Source organism: Sturnus vulgaris, chromosome 1 (genome assembly GCF_052056855.1).
Source record: "Sturnus vulgaris isolate bStuVul1 chromosome 1, bStuVul1.hap1, whole genome shotgun sequence".
Taxonomy (NCBI): Eukaryota; Metazoa; Chordata; class Aves; order Passeriformes; family Sturnidae; genus Sturnus; species Sturnus vulgaris.
The window spans coordinates 103,732,020-103,752,599 of NC_142243.1; the positions used below are offsets into that span (position 1 = coordinate 103,732,020).

The window sequence follows — 20,580 nt, forward strand, 5'->3', positions numbered from 1 at the left end:
GTGTTTGTAATGAGACACAATACTGCTGGGAGCCTGCAAGCCAGACCTAGAGGTTTCACAGGACTGCAGCAGCCACTATATTAATCTTTCAGCAAAAAAAAGTAACCCTACTGAGATGAGACATCCCATTTACAGCTGAGTTGCAACCATTGGCAGGGATATTAAAACACAATCAAACAGAATGGCATATTATAAACCAAATATAAATACAATTAAAACCAGATTAAGTAAAAGATCAAAGCAGGCTCAAAAAATGCAGTTTCCAGGGAGTTCAGGGTTCAGACAGTAGAGGAGGAGCAGAAGCTTGGAGATAAGGACTAAGGAACTAGCAATTTTCTAAATACTAAAGAGGAATTAAAATGCTGTAGATAGAGGAGAGCAAACTCAGGGTGGTTATAGGAAAAAATATGGTTACTTTTGACCCAAAAATAAGTACTGTAACATTTTAAGAACTAAAAGAACTGAAAAGAACAGCAGCAAGGGGAACCCCCCTGGTTCCTCTGAGTGGAATGTAAAGGCATCTCCATAGGAGGGTGTCAGAAGTGGGATGGAACATGGCTCCCACAGCACACCTCTTCCTGGAAAAGACCTGCAAGAAATCCCCAGGTTTGAAGTATCAAACTCAGCATCACATTGCAGCAACACAGACATCAAACTCCAGCAAGCACACGTACAAAATATAAACCAAGATAACTATGTTATTAATAATCATGCTAATTAAAGCATCACTTCATACACTTATGAATAGAAATTACCTGCTCTTTCCCAGTTTTGTCAAGCTTTAGTATGGCAAAGTGGCAAGTGCCAGCCAGGGATAATTTGATCTACCTTGCAAAGATCTTCATCACCAAAGGCAAATCTTGAGTGTTTCACAGGACCTTTCATCTGGTTTCTTACTAACAGTAACATCCCTCTCTTCACCCCATTACTGGACCACAACTGCTCTTGTTTTAAGCACTGGCCAAAGCAGGTCCCAGCTATCTTAAAACAGGTTGTGAATCTCCCTCCCACGAGCCCTATTTTGCATCTTAATTTTATAAAGAACTTTTGCAACACAATGCTTTGGGGGCATTGCTTATCCCCACGCTGGTCAGTCAGCACTGCTGTGCCAGAGGCATCACCAACAGCAGGGCTTTAAATGAGATTGAGGTGGGGTTTTTATCTTAAAGGAATTCAAATCACGAGCTGGCTTAGATTAAGTGCCTAGACTTAACTCCAGCGTGTGACAGACTGTCTCCTGCTACAGCCCACCCTATGGCAGAGGCAGGGCAGAAATGCCCAGAACCATCCCAGCATTAATCACCAGAGTGTGAGGGTCAGAACGTTGGTCTTAAACCCTCACCAGGCACCCACTTCCCGGGGCCCTCACATGATGCTTCCAGGATTGAGTCCTCTCCGATTCCTTGAAGATCTGCTACCTGCTTGCCAGCAGCAAAACAGCAAGGGAAAAAGACAAGTACTTATTTTTACCAAAGCCACTCTAGTGTTTCATGGTTTTTTGTTTTTTTCACCTCAAAGGGAAAATAAATCCAACAGGAGACAAATGCATTTAATAATTTTTAATAATTTTGTGCCATGGTTTAACCACAGCATATTAAGAACAAGCATAAAATCTGTATTTAAAACTAACAACAGCACTTAGAGCAACATCTTCCTTTAAAAGTATTGCAATAAACAGACCTTAGGTCTAAAAACTAGGACATCACCATTTGCTCAATTAAAAGTCAGATACACAACAGTTGAAATCTTTTTCTGTATATAACTGGGAGTTACGGTAGAAAATAAGCAACAAATTAATTGTGTTAAACAGAAAATAAAAATTTAAAAAATAAAAAATAAAGCAAGCCAGGTTTGTCATAGCATCACATGAACAGCTACTGAGAAATTCCAATACAGTTGTAAAAAGACTTACTGTTTTTAATAGCATTGTTTTACAACAATAAATTTTAAAAGAAAGATTAAATATTGTTGATAGTGCTGTACATATTTCAGAATAGCTTGAAAGAAAATGGACAAAAATAAGAGATGTGTTGAAAATGTGATCTTGAAAGTCACTATGCTGGAAATACAAAAGAAAAATTAAAATCCATACAGCAATAAAGCATTTTACACAGTAAATTAACTAGCAAGAAACAACAAAGAAAGGGTAACACTCTAAAAACAGGCATTTGATGGTTAATTTTGAGTGTAACAGCCTGACTGATGTACATACCATCATGAAATGCTCTGAGCACAGCAGCATTGGGCAGTTGAGAATTATACAAAGATAAAACCCCTATTGACGCTTCTGTAGTCTTTATATTGTGAGTAGAAAAGCTTTGTTAAAGAATACTAAAGTGATTTTTTAAAAAATACTATTATTAGTATTTTTGCTGTCCAGGTCTATGATGCCTGAGGCTCTCGTAACTTCTGCTCAGAGTCCTTTTAAAACCTTGGCTGCCTGCTGTGCTTTGTGGTAAATGGAAAAGGGTGAACACAGCTGTGAATACACTTAATAGATAGTCTGCTCTTTCCACTGCAGCTTCAAAGCAAATTAGTGCCTCTAAAAGGAGACATACTCGTGTTTGGTCCACTCAATATGCATGTTTTGTTATGATAAATCCTACTCTAGATTCCTCCAGCAGGAGGTTTACTCTCACAGTCTTCCTAGTGAAGGCCTGAGGTTTTTTGTTTGCTTTTCTTCTTTCATGCACAGAAGTGGTACTGCAGTGCAAACAGAAATGTGAAGGTGGCCAGGCAAGGCACACTTCCACAACAATTACTCCACGCTCTGACAAACAATAAATGAATTAACAAGTGATAATCACGAAAATAGGTGTATTTACCTACGGTACACGCCTACTGACAGAACAGCTCAACATACAGAAGGATGTGATGATACAAGCTACCTGTAAGGGCATGATGATGCAGAACTGGCCATAAAAAATTTAACACACTTCTTCAAAACAAAAACCAAAAAAAACCCAAAACAAAACAAACAAAAAAAAATTCAAAACAACCATGATCAACATTCAGATACAGGACTCCTGTGAGGGCTTTTAAAAAGCTATTTACAGACAAAGGTGTAGATGCTTCAGGTTGACAGAGAAGCAGTGAAGGACTGTGCCCCAAGGCACCATCCCCCAGCATGACGGACCAGGTTGAAAGCCCACTCAAACCAGAGGAAGCCCCACCACTGACTTCACTGGCCCCGGGTAAGGCCCCCTGAGTTTTAGCACAGCGCTTTGCTAATCATCTGAAAAACCAAACCAAAACGCCATCTCAAACATCTCCCAACACCTTGCTACCTTACATCTGTGGTTAAAGCCTGGCAAGTATAAAAAAGCTACATACAGACAGGAGTATCTATGAAAGATTAGTTGGTATCCATCTATGAGAGGATGAGTCTGTCTCGGACCGATAAACTTTTATATCACCTACTGTCCTGGGATAGTTAGAATAAACAGTTTAGAAAAATAAGTACAGCATCTGCAAGTCCCTACACTAGAACTTCATGTTGAGTTTTCCTGAGGTATTTGCTTTACCAAGGAGCGTGCGGGAGCACAGGAATGGAGCGCCAAACATGGGGAGACGCCGGGGGAGAACCGAACTGCCAAGGGAGCCTGGCAGGAAGCTGAAGTGTCAAATTACTTCCCACACCACTTCCCGGGCTGGGTTTGAACAGGTCTAAGCACTTCTCTGTAATCTTAAATATGAACCTGGGTTAAGCCATTGCTGTCAGAAGCCAACACAGCAGCAGAGCTGCCAACTCAAAGCTCCCGCTCAAATCCTGCATTCAGCTCGCTACCAACTGCGGCTGTTCTTGTCCACCCTGCAGGAGCACGGGTCACCAGTGAGCCACCCTGCAAGAGCACGGGTCACCAGTGAGCCCATCCACAACACCCCAAGCCCAAGGACAGTCTGTAGTGGCAGCAGGGTGCACAGTCATGGGTACAGAGCAAGAGTTGGCTGTTGTCACAGAACTCTCATTGGCCTAGTTTTGACTTTGCAGGGATGGTTGGGGTCAGTTCCCACTTGTCTGAGCTTCACTTCCAATCTAGGATGTGATTAAAAAGGTTTGAAAAGTTTTAGCCCATTTCTAAGTTAAAAAAAAAAAAAAAGGTAATCAAGGATAGTAATAAATAATGCATCTGCTGGAGAAGTAGTAACTAATACTGGTCCAACTCAGCAATAGCAAAGCAACAACCAAAACGAGAAGCAACTAGTTGCAAGGTTAAAGCTGTGGAGGTTTTGTTTGTTTTGTGGTTTTTTCCTTTTTTTTTTAAAGTGACACATTAAAAAAAAACTTCACAGCAAAGATGCATCAAACGACTAATTGCTATACACAGGCTTGTCAAAAAGGATTTAACCTTTTTCCCTTATGATATTATATTGATATTTAATAGGAAAATAAAATACATAGACTTTTTGTCATTTGTATGCATTAATTTGCAAACTTTCTTACAAAAAAAGGACCAAGCACAGATTGGCATTCACAAAGTCTATGCCATTTTTTTGTGTTAAAATTGGTATTATCTGTACACTATCTTACAGTATTAACAACATCTATTTGATTTTGTATGTTTGTTTGTTCTACCCATTGGGTAGGATATGTGCATAATATATTCAAGTTATACACAGCACCATACAAAGGAAAAAAAAAACCCAACAAACCAGAAAAAAAGACAGACAACTGAAAAAGCACCATTTTAAGTGAGGCACAAAAAAGGTGGGAGTGCAAGGCCAGATGCAAAGCCCCCTGAAGTTGGCAAGAATCTTCCTACCAACTTCAGCAGGCTTTGGATCAGGCCCTCTTGAGTGCAAGGGGATTCCTATCTGCTCAGACCTGAACATGAGGCACCTTAGTTGCTTACAAACTAGGGACATGCAAACCTCCTCAAAATCATATCCAATAAGGACGTATTAATTTATTAGTAAACCTACCACAGCAGATAGACAAGCACAAACCAAGGAGAGAAAGGAAGAAGAAAAGAGACAGCTTTGTCACCCACGAGATCCTACACACACCATGTTGTTTCAGAAAGCTCACACACCAAACCACTTAAAACAGCAGCAGCAGCAATATAACAAAGAAAATAGCATCATCTCTGGCAGTAAATCACACGTCTGTCAGAGGGAAGGGGAAGTATATCTGCATTACGTTTTTTTTTTTTAATCATTAATCAACATAAAAAGGTAAGCTCTTTTGTAGCTAGAAAGCAATGCTAGCAATACCCGGGTTACTTGTGTTCAGTCTAAAAACTGAAGAGACACCAGCAAGGCAGCAGTAAGAGCCAGGAGAGTTTGTCACACAAAATGGTCCTTGATTTCCCTTTCAAAAAGCAGGATAATTGTACTGGGTGGTTACAAAAACAGCATTAGCACCCCTGAAATACATTTAATGCCAATGACAATTTCAAGGAAACATCAGTAGACCCCTCCACTGCGTGCCTCTGGTACTAAATAGTGTGGCAAAGCACTTCATCAAAACACCTACACTTCAGTTTGCTGGGAAGAGGCAACGCAGATTTCATGTTTGTTTTTGAGGATGAACTTAGTGGTGCAGCTTCTGTTTACTCCCCAGAGCTGTGCCAAGAAAAGCACTCTTTTTTTTTGCTGGTGCAAGTGGGCCCAATGGGGCTTTTGCCAGCCCAACAATGCAATCAGGGGTGGCTCAAAAGGTAATTTACACCCCTGATTACTGAGGACAGGCTGGCAAACAATATATTAACGATAAAAAAATTCTACCAACATTTTCAGTCAGCATATTCTCAAAATATTAAATTTGAATTTCTTAACAAAACATACGAAAAGTTTTTGGGTGGGAAACCTCTCTAAGTTCAACACATCCTCACAAGAGACTTTTCCATGTTCTAAAAGGCCTCAACAGTTCTCAGACAACTCAGTAGGACTGCCTCTTTCCAGGGATTGAAATGATAGACACATGTGGGGCTAGTGTAGGAGAAAAGTTGTAAATGCACTGGCTGGCAAGCAGTGCAGGGAAAGACCAGATATGTGTAATTAAATTATGTGCAACAGCCTTTATCTAAAAAGCAAGGATGTAATCAAAAGTCAGACTTTATCTGAGCCCACTGCACAGAAGGACCTCTGGATTCTCATCATCAGCTAGTCTGAATAAACATGCTTATGAGAATTAGAGTACAATAAGTATATAATTCCTTCCTGGACATCAGTACATGAGGTCTGCACTGGGGTTATCCCAAAGCATGAAGAATTTTCAAAGCTCACCCAAAAGGAGAGAGAGCTGTTGGATGGAAGATGCACCAGCACACCAGGTGACAGGCAAGAATTGGTGCAGCAAGAAAGCCCCCTACTGATAAAAACATAGGTCATGACATTCACAGGACTGAAAAGCAAGTATTCCTCATGCTTCCTGCTCTTTGAGGAATGGCCTGCCATTGTTCCTGAGAGCACAACACAAAGCCATTTAGCACTTCTGGAAGGTGATCATGGAATATCAACTAGTACAGAGAAATCAAGGGGACAAGTTCGCATGCAGGTCTGTATGTGCATGGACATGACTCAACAGTAAAGACCAGAGAGAACCTGTGAGTAATCCTAAATACTTTCAAATGTGTCAGTAAGCCTATTGTTTATCCTTAGGGAAAAAACCCAACCAAACGAACAAAAAAAAAGGCAAAGAAAATATTGATGTACATCTATTTTTCACCAACTTAATATTTTGCTTTTCTTCTCCTACAAAATCAGATTACCTTAGCTACATGGGCTTTCAGGGATAGTCAGAGAAAGGTTAGCAATCAATCTTCTCCAAAGCAGTCAAACATTCCTTATAGATTAGAGTGTCACTTTTAAGGTCCAATATCTCACTACCTGGCAGGGTTAGAAACTACTGCCTCAGACAGCAGTGTTCCAGACAGCCTCCACAAGGGGCTCTTCAGCAGGACAAGGATTTATTCTCTATTGCAACGAAGTGCATTCCTTAATAAACAATTCCATTCTGCTCCTTACCCATCCCTGTACCCCATTCACAGAAGAAAAAAAAAGAACTCTCAACGACACTTTTTAAAAAAATATATCTGCAACAAGACCATTCAGAGATTTGGCATAACAGAAGCAGCTTCCAACTGGGACAAACTGGTGGAAGAAGTGGGCAAGCAGTAATAAAAAGCCAAATGAAGCACAGCTTAACCCATGGTTCCTGCAGATTCCATGAGTGCAGGAATGCAAACATCTTCCTCACTAGCCATAAGGAACTTGTACATGGGGTGTATGCTTGAGTTTTCATACTTCCAAAGGAAAATCACGCTGTAATAAAGTCCCCTCAGCCCGAGACTGGCCCAAGTGCAGAGTTCATCAGTGACAAGACCAGGAGTAGCATAATTACATCCTCCCTGATGAAAACATCCTATCATGCAAAGTCCTGTGAATTCTGCACATGCCACACAAACCAGGAAAGGGATCTCAACACTGCACTGTTGGCTGGGTGCCCCTCTTCCTATCCCTCACTCACATTTTTTAAGCAGCATCACACTCAGTCTGCTTGTCCAGCACTGAGAGGAGCCCAGCCACAACTGTGCTAGACATAGGAACAGAATTAGAGCTAAGTGCCAAGTACTCCATTGGTAAACTGGGAGATAAACTGGTTTTTTTCTTTTGCTAAACCCCCTGCCTTTTCTAGTCCTGAAAGGTCATACAAAAACACCAAAGATGGGGCACATTTAGCACCAAGAAGAGAACCATGCCAAGACACCTAAGGGAAAAATTAGTCTTTGCAGTAGGACAGAGGTCACAAAACTTTACTTCATACAGGTCCATTTAGAAGAAAAAACAATCTTTTAACCTGAAAACTACTAAAGGAGTCACTATACTAAATTTTGGGAACACGAGTTACTGGGCAAAGTCAGAAGATGCAACCAGAATTCAGGCAAATACGAACCATCACGTAGAAAATACCACACAGATATTACGTGGGTTTTGTGTATGAGACACATAAACCAGAGCATCAGTATGGAGGCAAAATCTACACAATTAATGCTACAATGTTTGCAGAAACTTTTATAATTTATACAAAGTTTCACTGAGTGGCTCTGGAATACAGTCTATCAATTCTGGATATTTTCAAAGCTTGTCTTCCATAAATGCTTCATAGAATTACGTATCTGCAGAGTTCACTAATTTCTAAGCCTGTAAAGACTGATAGTGCTATCTAATTCTGGTATTTCTTTTACCATTCTGTTCTGCTATCAAGAGCAGATTCTCTACAGTGCCAACAGAAGAAAAAGTAAAAAACCAAAGTGTTTCAATGTTACACTGTTGACTGCCTTCCCACTGGAGAGCAGTGATCTCCATCAGAAAACAGCCTATTTACTGCTGAAAGAGGCCCCAAAACAGAAGATTGCAAGCTCACCTACATCAAGTAAACTACACTCCCAGAGCTGAGAGGTCCTGTCAGCACTTTACATTTGGGAAAGCAGAGCATGACATTAAGCCATTAGAGAGTGCCCAAGGGAGGGCTGTGAGGGTGATGAAGGGTCCAGAGGGGAAGCCATATGAGGAATGGCCGAGGTTACTTTGTTTGTTCAGCCTGGAGGAGACTGAGGGGAGACCTCAGTGCAGTTCCTCATGGGGCAAAGAGGAGAGGCAAGCACTGGTCTCCTCACTCTGTTGACCAGTGACAGGATCCAAAGAAATGGCTGGAAGCTGTGCCAGGGGCAGTTTAGGTTGGGTGTCAGGAAAAGATTTTTCCCCCAGAGGATGTCTGGGCACTGGAGCAGACTCCCCAGGGAAGTGGTCACAGCAAGAGCCTGACAGAGTTCACAAAGCATTTGGACAATGCTCTCAGGCACACGGTGTGACTCTTTGGGGATGGCTCGGCACAGGGCTGGGAGTTGGATTCCATGATCCTCATGGGTCTTTTCCAACTCAGCTTATCCTCTGATTCTAGGATGAGAAGACAAAGATGCAAGAGGATATGAAACTATTGGGTGCACAAACACCAAATTATTTTTAAACAAATCTTTTCTAAAGAACTGGAAAAGGCTGCATTTTCCAAGCAGAAAAGTTTTCTCAGCCAAGAAAAATTAAGAGACAGCATACTAGACAACGTTAATGGGAAGTGCATAAATCCACTGGCATGCAGAGAGGGCAAAAGATGGCAAAGGGCTGTTTTTAAAGGAAGTATGTTCCCAAAAGATGACTTTGAAGGCAACTTCAAGGCTCACTTTGCTGAGATCTGCACGTGAGGAAAGTTGGTCACCAACCAGCCCACGCCCAGGGCACAGTCCAGGTGTGCTCTGCCATGACAATTGAGTTCCAGCTGTTCTCACCTGAAGGCTTCTTGGCTAAACAATCCTCACTTAGGCAACAGCACAGTATCTCTGTAGGCACACACATTCTCTGGCTTAAAGGCTCACTCCTCAAGTGACAAGTCACTCAAGACCAAAACCAACATTTGCTGGCTTTGTCCTCTGGTTGGGTTTTGTTTGTGGATTTTAACTAAGGATTAGTTAGGTAGGTGGTTTGCAAAAAATCTAACTTCACAGCTTTCATTCCCAGGAACCAGACAGTGATGAGAGCCTCAGCTGACTGAAAGCCACCTAGTCATCTTCTAAGCACCTGTCCTGCGGGTCTGAGAGGAAAAAAATAAGTGAATCCCACCATACAATCTCTATCTTTCCCTTCAACTAATATATACGATAAAAGGCAGCTTTACTCTGCATTACCAGCATGACTCAGACCAAAATAACAATTACAGAGACAAATGGGGCTGTGTATTCAGACTAACAGTTATACAAATGTTTTCTAAGCTAGAATAAAATCAAATTACCTTATGAAGAAAACAAATCTACACTGAGGCTCAAAAGACACACACACACACAGACACACACACACTGTTTTGGCATTAAAACTCTGCATAGATCAAAGATGCACTTCAGTTATCAGAGCCCCCCGTGTACAGAAGTCCTGCAGAAATCCAGCCTCCAGCCATGGGACCAGGGTATCAGTGCCCTTGGGGCACTCAGCAGCTGCTGCCTGCAACCAAGCACAGGGCTCAGGAAAATAGAAAAAAGTAAAAGATCTTAAAGTGAAAAGGTCTATGACACACTCATACACCTATATATTAGAAACCATTCAAGCTAAGACTACAGATTCTTACTTTTAAGTCCATTTCCAAAATGCATTTTAAGTGCAATTTGTGCTTTTTCATGTGCTTGTGATGCCACTATCACCTTTTGCCAACTGAGTTCCAGCACCGTGCTTGCTTCCACACGGGAACAGCCAATGAAGAAACACCCCACAAGCCACGACACAGGCAGGCGACACCTTCCAACTACTCTCCAGGCCAGTATAGCAAAAAATCAGGGCTTATAGACACTTGGTTAACACGAGTCACCTTTACCCATGAGCACAGTCCTGCTGGCACCACGTCATGCACCCAGAAGGGTTTCTGCAACAGGGCCCAGAGCAAAATGGTTTGCAGGGAGAATTCCTGGTGCTCCCACATCTCTGCAAGGGATGTGGCAGGAGCCAGCACCACTGCCACGACCGTTCTTGGTTCTGCTGCAGAAGCACCACGGGGGTTTTGCCACGAGGGCACCCTTCACTTCAACAGGACAGACCTCCAGGACTGAACCTCAGCATCTGAAAGGATGAAATGGAGAGCGAAAACCACAACAGTCTCACGAACTTGAACAGCGCTGCAGGGGGAAAAAAATCCCACCCTGCGTTTTCAAACCATTTATTGCATAATGTCATGATATGTGACTAAATACATTTCAGGCTACAGTGAGGACAAAAATCTCTAGAACGGTAAGTACTGGTGATACTGCATTATGGAAAAGGGAAAGAATGGCAGCACTTAGAATCAATACAAATCAACGCATCTGGGAATTTCAGCTTTGCCATTTATGAAAGAAATAGTCTACACCACAAAATAGCTAAACCTTAAGTGATGGAAAATGCTGGGATTTCGTATTTGCCTTCTTCCATCCAAAAGTCTCCAAGACACTTCACTGATACACTGTTATTTGAATGCAAATTATTGCAAAGACAAGTGTCCCTGTATTTTTTGAATTGTAAAAGTCAAGAGATGTTAGGCTAAGTCCTGTCCCCACCTTCTAGCAAACCCAGGGGGAGGGGGCAAACTCCTCCAGATTACTTCTAGGGCTCTATCATTATTCCACAGGTGAAATGACAACATATAGAAGAACTTCACATAAAACAGTTCCCTCATATATATTTTTTTTAAAACAGTAAGATAGTGCAACTTTTTAAAACACATTTATCACAACACAAATTAATTCCTTGCATTCATCTAAGTTCTCAACTTTATACCTTGGCACACAGAATAGGAATTTTGTTTCATATTAAAAAAAAAATTCACACCCTGGGAGAAAAAAAAAAGCAAACTGGCCAATTCTTCCCCCATTTTCTAGCAAAACCACCTTCTTCCTTCTGCCATTCAGTGAGTATAAAACAGGCTGTACAAGCCTCATTTCTGTGCTAAGTTAACTTTTAGAATTAAATAATTGAAATAGTTTATTAAAAAAAAATAATATATCCCCCCCCCCCCCAAAACACTGCTCGTAGACAAACTGAATGGAAGTTTGTATTTCTTTCAATCTGCTTTGCATGCAATTCCCCTGAAAGGAATCAGAAACAAAGAACTGGTTTGCACGTTTGGTTTTACTCAGTTGTACCACGTGAAACGTAACAACACTGTGCACCGGAGCACGGGGCTCTTCCTCCACCGCCTGCTGGGATCTCCCGTCTTCAGTCCAAACACACCTGGGCGAGTCACTTAGACCAGGTTTCCTGGCTTCCGGTCCTGGCCTTTGCTGGGGACTATTGTGCTCTCTGAATTGTTCTGCTGAAACTGAAGTCTGCTCCCCCTCTGCGAGGAAGGAGGCATGTTGCTGTGCTGGTGATGGAAAAAAGAGGAGCCTGGGTAATGCCCCATGACCTCGCTGTACGTCGGGGGTGGTCCTTCCATCCTTCCATTACTGCTATAGTTGGTTGCACTTATGCCCGAGTTGCTGCTGGGTGGGCAGGGACCCCCATTGTACATCGAGATGTCTATCAAGTCGCTATCAAAAATGGTTCGGTTGGGCGGCGCCCTGACGGATTCCCGGTTGAGCTCCATCTGCTGCTCGGGGTCGCGGAGCTGCAGGGTGCACGGGCCCTGGTACGGCGGCGGCTCTTCGCCGTCCGACAGGGAGATGGTCGGGGGAAGGTCGATCTCATGCTGCATGTAAGGGTAGGTGGGCTGGAAGCGACTGAAACGGTCCCGCTGCATGAAAGATGGGGTGGTAAACCTGTCCCTGGACCTTGGGGCGTACATGATCTGAAACGGCAAGAGAGACACGTGTGACTCCACGTCTGCACAAAGCGCTCGAGTGCTCCAGTCTTTACTGATACAACACAGAATGCTTCTTTTTGCCACCTGTCTTAGAGGTTAAACCCAGCAGCCACCAGGCACACGTGTGGCCACATGAGTGCAGGTGAAGAGGCAAGAGGTGCAGGAAGGATCCAGCACACTTGAGAACAGCTGCACGAAGGAAGCCCAAGACCCCACACAGCTCCTTCTGACATTAAACCATTCCGAGCAAAAACAAATGATTCTGTTTCTGAAACCAGGAAATGAATTCTCTCTAGTCTCGATAACTGACTAGTTCTACAACTATGTCCCAATACTGACTTTCAGCTTCAGTCTGAGCTTCCCCCTCCTACTCAGAATTAATGCATCCCCAAATTCAGATGGTCATTTTAGCACAATTTGTAAAGGCTTGGCATATCTCCCACCTTCACTATGAGAGTGTATCAGGTGTCCTCCCCCTCAGTTCTCAGCCTCTGGGGACAACATACAAAGCTTCTACATTGTGATAAAAAGTATGTCCCTGGTATATTAAACCCTGGAGAAGGACAGGCTTTACAAAAGGAAGCATTCAAGATACTCTGTGAGGTGCTATTGCTCCTCACTTGGTCCATCCCAGACCTGGACAGACACCAGCAGCTTCTCGGATCTAGATCTATCAAACTGCTCTTCTCTTTTTTGGATCCCTGCAGGGTCCTTCAATCCCTGACCTTCACAGATGCGGGGCCAACACCAGGAAGTTCTGCTGCTTGTCACAGGACAGCTGGACCACTCAGAGCAATACACCCACAAATTATTACACAGACAAGGGATCCGTGCGAACCAGAAAATGGGAGACACTGGTGATAGGGTTCATGGTGTAAATCCAAGAAAAATTCAGGGACAAGAGGAACTGGTCTCCCAGCTTCCAATGAATACTCAGATTACTGAGCCACTGCAGGGAAGAGACATACCTCCACCATTTACTTGTGAATGCCTACTATGACACAGAGAGCTGCTGATGGAGATGAGGTGTCAGGTAGGCAGAATTTCATTCTTTTATGAAAAGCTCTCAGGAATTTATGAAATGCGTGTTAAGGCAGGCTTAGACGACGGTGTGAGCTACACTGAAAAAGCTCTCTTTACAAAAAATAGAGGCAAGGAACCAAATATACATTACAGAAAAAGAAAGCACTTGGTGAAGATAGTCAGAAATCTGTCAGTACCTCTGAAGCACCCTGGCGTGAAACCGAGCTTTCTGAAGGCCACAAGCACCCCTCCTGAAATGTGGAAGAAAACAACAAAAAAAGAAAAATTAATAGATCACATCACCATCCTCATTATCACAGCTCTTACCAGCAGTCATCCTCTAAGGACTGGCTGTCTTCAGGAGCTAAATAAGCAACATCCCACCCCTTTTTTTCCAAGACACGAGCAAAGAGCAGCTCTGCTCCCAAGCAAGTCAAGCTTGGTCCGTTTTGCAACTGCCAAGATGTCATCCACAGCATCCAGCCCCACAGGCCACAAGGATGCAGCAAGCTGGTGGTGGCTGAGAGAGTGTAGCAATGCATGGAGATGACAGGAGACACCTCAGCACCTGTGTGCTGAGCAGGTACCCATCACCTCCCAAACCAGCAAGGGTGGCAGGTCTGACAAAGGTCTGCCAGCCAGGATCCCATTACACACCACAGGCAAAACAGCTCACAACAAAACCTGGCGTCTGTAATCTCAGTGAAGTGACAGACATACTAAACCCAGGGATAATCTGGTCAAAACTGTCAGTTGTCCAATTCCCATCATGAACAGTAGTTAAAGCAGCTGAGGTTTCAGCCACTTTTTCAACCACTTCTCCAATCACCTTCTCAGGTCAAAATATTTTCTCTCTCATGCCTTGAAATGCTGCTCTGAATCGTACCAACACTCAGGGCAGAATAAAAGGGTCAAGAACAGTATGTCAGTAAGGGAAAATAGCTTAAGGTGCATCATTATTTTTCTTCTCAATTAGCTGTTTAGAGTAGCAGTAACTCACAATGAATTTATTTTATTGGAAAATTTTGAAGCTGTAAAGGACTTATCAGAGCAGTTATAAAGCACAGAACTTGAATCTTGGTGCACAAAGAGAAAAATCAAAATATTGTATAGTCATGACTATTTTCTTGATGCTAATTCAAGTTTTACAGACATAAGAAATTTCAGGAACTGGAAGGAAAACGCGTACTGTCCCCAAAAGCATTACCATGTATAGACTGCTTCCAAATCTTACTGTACTGCTTCTTCTCACCATAGCATCTTTCAACATATTTCAGATGTAAAAATAGACCCAACTAGATGTTCATCATGACACTCAGAGACCAAAAGCCGTCTGTGATCTTGTCAGCAGAGTCCACCGCAGAGGAAAGCTGCTCTAACAGGACTCTCCCACAGGATTCAGCTGCTAAGGGAAATGCTCTAAATAGCAAAACTGGTACACTTCTCTCCTGTAGCTTTAGAGAGCTAAGATAAAGAGAGGCTGACAATAGCAATTATTTACAACTTCTCCAAATATTCTCCCTTGCAAAGACATGAAAGACAGATCTTATGCAAATTCATGTATTTCAGTGCCTAGATAAGGTTCTGTCAGTTGAAGAAACTAATGGAACTATGTACATACATACTTGTACACACATTCTTTTCCATTCCTTAAGCACCCAGGTGCCCTCATTTGGGAGTATCTGAGGGTATGTCTGCACAACTAAAGGCAATCAGATTATCAGCAGGCCCCAAACCCACTGTAACTGTTCGTAAAACATATTAGTCATAGCTCTAAAAGCTAAAGTTCTCAATCAACTGCTCCTGAGTTATAGGCTCAGAAGAAAGGAAAAAAAGCAAAACCAACAAGTCAACCCAGAAAGAAATAAAATCTACCTCCACAACTCATGTTACTTAAACTCCTTCATGAGAAAGAGCTGCTGATGAAGATGTGGAAATTACTTCCATCCTAGGGCCCATCTCCCAAAGGCGAGAGGGTAAGATGAGCTGAGAGAGATGGTGAGCATATGGAGAAAAACTCCTTGCATGGGGATGGAACAGTACCTGCTCACTGAGCCAAGACTCCCAGATCTGCTACCAGCCATGCCTAACAGAAATAACTTGTTAGAAGACAAGACTTGCCTGTTACTTCTACTGCTGATGCCTGAATCCCAGAACAGTCAAAGGCCCTGCCTGGAGGCACTGCAGCTGTTACAGGGATCCCACTGAGTGTAACCAGGGCACTGGGATAGTCACACCAGGATGAGACCAAAGGAGCCCAAAGCTCTCCCCACTCTGGGATAATTACTTGAGAAGGTAAACACCTTGGGATGCAGTTGAACTCTGAGCCTGTGAGACCCTTAGGATATGGAACAATATTGTTCCTGTGACAGTATGTCCTACAGTTCACCTGTAGCTCCCCTCCCTAAGGTTTCCCCTAGACAGAGCAGCAGACTGAATAAATAATTTGGCAGCAGCCAACCCCCAGCAAGATCTCTATCCCAGGAGCCAGAGTAACTCCCCAGGCAGATGGCTGGGTAACATGTGCTCAGCATGCCCACACTTGGAAACTATCAGGCTCACACACGTGCAGACCAACCTCACCATGGCTGGTCCAACAACACAGCTCAGAATTCTCTCCTCACCAAGGCCAGACTAACTGATCCAACACAGAATTTCTGCCCTCTTGAAATCATTGCATCTACCACAGGAGCCTTACTACCTACCTTTCTTGAATCTTTATTCAAGGGAAATTCCCCCTTCCCTGCAAGGGGTAGATACCACCTAACCCTAGGGTTGATGCCCACCAACTCCATCGATCTTGGCATGATGACAAGAGGTGGAGATGAGAAGAAAGTGTTGCAAGAGAAAAACATCCCCATGACTACACTCCTCCACCCTGAGATGTAGATTTAGGAAATAATGTGCTGGGACCACCCTGACCAATCTAGGGTGACTTACACTGAGAGAAAGTGGTACTTCTTGCTCTCTGCTTGTCCCTGTGCTCACAGACCTTCCTTTGAAAAAGAAAATGCTTCCCTTGTGCTCATATCAGTAAAAATCAGATGAGCACTAACAGCATTTGTATTTATATTAGGGATTTGTACAAGTAGTTATCAGGTATGTGCAAACAAGGCTAAACCTGAGCAAATGCAATTTACCCGTATTTTGATGAGGGCAGTACCTCATTTACCTGCTTCCTACAGACTGCAGCTAGGCCACCTCAACTTGCTCCTGTTCAAGAGACTTCAGGCATGAGCTTCAACACTTAAAAGTAACAGGGAGAGAAAGCTTATGCATTCACTCCCTATAGTGTATTCATTTTTAATATTGTTAAGCTTTGGAATGAAAATCCTAGCACTACCATTAACATCAAGCAAGAAAAATCTTAGGGATCCACCTATGTCTTTTGCTGACCATTGCTGTTCTTGGGTTTCACCATAATTTACAGAAATTAACTTTGTGATTAGGTTTTGAAATAGCAGCATCATTCAATAAATCCAGCTGAGTGATTACTTAATTATGTCATGGTGATGATTATTTAACTCAGTATTTAGAGCTTAGGAGACTCCATAAGCCTAGGATAATTTGCTATTTCATATTTTACAAAGCTTTAGAGTCTCTAGAATTAAACAGTGTAGGAAGATGACTTTTTGAGGACATTTTCAAACACTGGAGCACACATTGTCATCCAACTGCCTCAGCTGAGCATCAGCCCATTGACAGCCAGCAGGAAAGACATTTACCAGAAGAATCATTTTTAACTCAGGAGAAATTACAGGTAAAAATTTACACTCAAAAAGTTTTCCTCAAACTGTAAGAAAGCAGAGGGATCCCAGTGCTTGTTATAGCTGCAATAGAGTTAATTTTCTTCATAGTAGCAAGTATGGGGCCATGCTTTGGATTTGTGAGGACAACAGTGTTGATAACCCAGGGATATTTTCATTACTGATGAATGGTGTTTACACAGAGTCAGAGCTTTTTCTGCTCCTCACGTCACCCTACCAGCGAGGAGGCTGGGGGTGCACGAGGAGCTGGAAGGGGACACAGCCTGGACAGCTGACCCCTCTGACCAGAGGGACATTCCAGACTATATGGCAGCATGATCAGTATGTAGAGCCTGGGGAAGAAGAAGAAAAGGGGGGGACTTTGGGGGCAAGAGTTTTGCCTTCACAAGTCACAGTCACACACCATGGAGCACCGATGCCCTGGAAGCAGATGGACACACACATGTCCCTGGGAAGTGGTGAATTAACTCCTTGTTTTGCTTTCCCTATTAAACTGTCTTGATCTCAGCCCACAGCTTCCCACTTCTACCCTCCTTATTCTCTCCCCCATCCTGCTGGGAGCAAGTGGCTGTATGGTGTTTAGTTGCCAGCTGGGATTAAACCATGACAATCCCACATAATCCAAACTTCTTTTTTTTGCTGACTGTTAAGGAGATTTACAGGCTTTCTCCACTACTAAGTTTCTGCAGAATAGAACTCTGCCTGAAATAATGTTTTCTGAGAAACAAAAGTCACTTTTTCACTTTCTAAAATGCATTACAATCATTAAGAAGGTCCCTCTTTTCCCCTTAATACAGATTTTTATTTTTATACAAAAACCACATACGCACACACTCAAATACACACACTGCTTTTGCAAGTGAAATGTTTGAGATAGCAGTGTAGTTTCTGATTTTGGCCCTAGGTGGTACATTACACCACATTACAGCAGTGGCTTGCTGAAAACGCTCCAGCAAGGCACAGGGGCTCATTCCTCCCTTCCATTCCATCTTCCTGGGTGATACAGACCACCACAGCTTTGAAGCTAGCAACAAACACAAGCAAAACAAACTATTGTGCTGCCCCCAACAGAATGGTGAGTATTCCAGCAGGATTGCTCATTCTTTTAAAAGCTATTCCTCAAGGGCAGGAAAGGTGACACTGTCTAACAGAGCAGTGCATGGTACCAAGGAGAAGTACTGGAGAATTACGGAGAGTGCCAAATCTCTCACACGTAATCTGCCTCCCTACACTTACTGCAATTATTCCTGTTACTTAATGCTTTAAGACTTTTATTTCCCCAACTTCACAGCACTTCATCACTTTAAGTAATCTTCATTTCACTCAGCTGAAGGGAGTAAGTACTATTATTCTTCCTCCTTTGTTTGAAGATGAAGCAAGCTGCCCAAGGTGACACACGGAGTCAGGTGCCACCCAAAGCCAGCATTCCTTGCTTCTAGTCCTACCTGCAGGTTTCCTGGACAACCCTGCCCTTATTAAACATATAATGACTTTACTGTGGGAGACTTCAAAGAGCAGCAGCCGAGCTCACTGTCCCTCTTGGCAGCACTCCCTGAGGAGAGGCGAGCCCATGTCCCTCAAGGAGACAGCAGGAGAATACAGTGCACACGCAGCCCCTGCCAAATGATGACTGGTACAAACAAAAAGATTTGGCAAAGCAGGGTGGTCTACAGCACTCACGCTCTCTCCTGGCTGTAGACTGGGTTCTTGTTCCCAGTGGGATTTTCTTTCTTCTGCATATGTCAGTAAGAAAATGAGAATGAGTGGCCCAGGGACACCAGCAGGAAACAGACAGAATAATGCCAATGCCAGTAGGAAATCATTTAAAAGAACAGCAGGAAAGACTAACATTTGAAATTACTGACAAATCCCTCAGCTGTCAATATTATTGAGTATTTTCTGTCACCTCCCCAACAGTCCCCTTTTGTTCTGAAATAGCTGGTACAGGGCAGAGGGGAGTATTTTTTACAGCTGTGCTCCTGGAGCTTGGCATCCAAGACTGGCATTCCTAACACAGGTTCTAATGCAAGCTCACCAGCCTGAGCAGCAATGCTGCCCTCGGTGCTGGGACGCAGGGGCTGGTCAGGGTGAGTGTCTTGTGTGATGGATGCAGGGATTTGCTGCCAGGAATAGGCCTGGAGCAGTCCAAGTATTCAGCACTCATTCAACGTCTACTTTATAAAAGAAGACAATGCAAAGACACCAGGATAGGGAAAAGGAATGAAATTAGGAACATCAGAAGCTCATTAAGTACCTCTCTGTAAGTCAGTTAATCTCTTTCCTCTCAATGTCCCTGTGGAAATCACTAGTGATGACATTAAGAGTTAATCATTGGGAAGCAAGATTTATCTTTGTTTTGTCCCAGCAAACAGCAGAGTGCCACAGCAGCAGCTCAGCTGCAGCTACCTACATTCCAGAAGGGATGCTTTTGGTTACCAGCAATAGTGCCTTCCCAATACAAGGTCAACAAGGCACAGACAGCAACACAGATCTCCCCTTGGGTATCAGACACACATATCCTGTGCACAGATGTGCCTTTCCAAGGCTACCACATGGCTCTGCCCCAAAATCCCCCAGCACTGCCAGTAGCATCAGTTGCTCCCATGCAAGAGGTTCTGTTGTTTCAAGTGAAGCAGCCCCGGGCATGCTCCTGGTGTACTCCACAGCCTATGGGTTTTGTATCCCTCTCAGGTGCTCTGCAACCCTTGGCTTGCTCTCAGCTGTGAAGCCCAACACTGCTGATGGATAAGCCAGCAGCAGGAAACATCCAATATTTTAACCAATGTGATACAGGCACTGTTCAACAACTTGCAGGCTCACTCCAGGCTACTGCTCATGCCAACATGGTTATCACTCACCATCTTTCCACCTCTCACAATTATGACCCCAAAAATCTTATTTCTGCTCATGTTAGAACAGGGTTGGAATGTTTAATAGCCTCACAAGGAGGGGGCAGGCAGCACCCTCAGCACTGCAGCAGAAGCACCCACTGCTCCTGGGCACCCAGTGTTTTTCCTGCCTTTGGCTGTGATCCGCTTAATGCCTTGGCACAATAACCAAGGTAATAAAATACCAAAGACCATGGGAAAGACTGGAAGATGATACTCCAGAGGAATGAAAATAAAGAAAAATTATAAATATGAACTGGTGGTCACACAGAAACGTGTATTTACAGAACAGGCACGTAACAACATTTAGTCAGCACTTGTCTAAGAGCAGCCTTTTTTTTCCTATGACTGGTCCTTTTTTTGCCCTTCAAACATCACTTCAAATGTTAACACTCGTGATTGCAGTGATTTAATCTTTTTAATATTCTAACTTCTGACTTGGCCTGGAAGTTGAAATTCTCATCATCATCCTCTTTAATTTTTGTTTTATTTGAGGGTGTTTGTTCTGGGTTTTTTTGGTTTGTATAACCATGAAGAAGTTGAACCAGAAAAAAAATCCACTAATATCTATTATTTAATGATT

At 43.1% G+C, this 20,580-nt stretch overlaps 1 protein-coding gene across 3 annotated transcripts in view; it reads right to left on the reverse strand.

Annotated features, from left to right (window-relative positions):
- Nucleotides 1-1,544: 1,544 nt before the first annotated feature.
- Nucleotides 1,545-20,580, reverse strand: part of LDLRAD4 (low density lipoprotein receptor class A domain containing 4) — a 284,773-nt gene continuing 265,737 nt past the window's right edge. For all 3 annotated transcript variants that reach the window (XM_014870876.2, XM_014870879.2, XM_014870878.2), the window contains 2 exons: nt 13,540-13,593; nt 1,545-12,304 (listed from right to left, as the gene is read on the reverse strand). In XM_014870876.2, the coding sequence (XP_014726362.1) occupies nt 11,762-12,304; nt 13,540-13,593 (597 nt within the window). In that variant the 3' untranslated portion in view covers nt 1,545-11,761. The remainder of the gene's footprint in view (nt 12,305-13,539; nt 13,594-20,580) is intronic.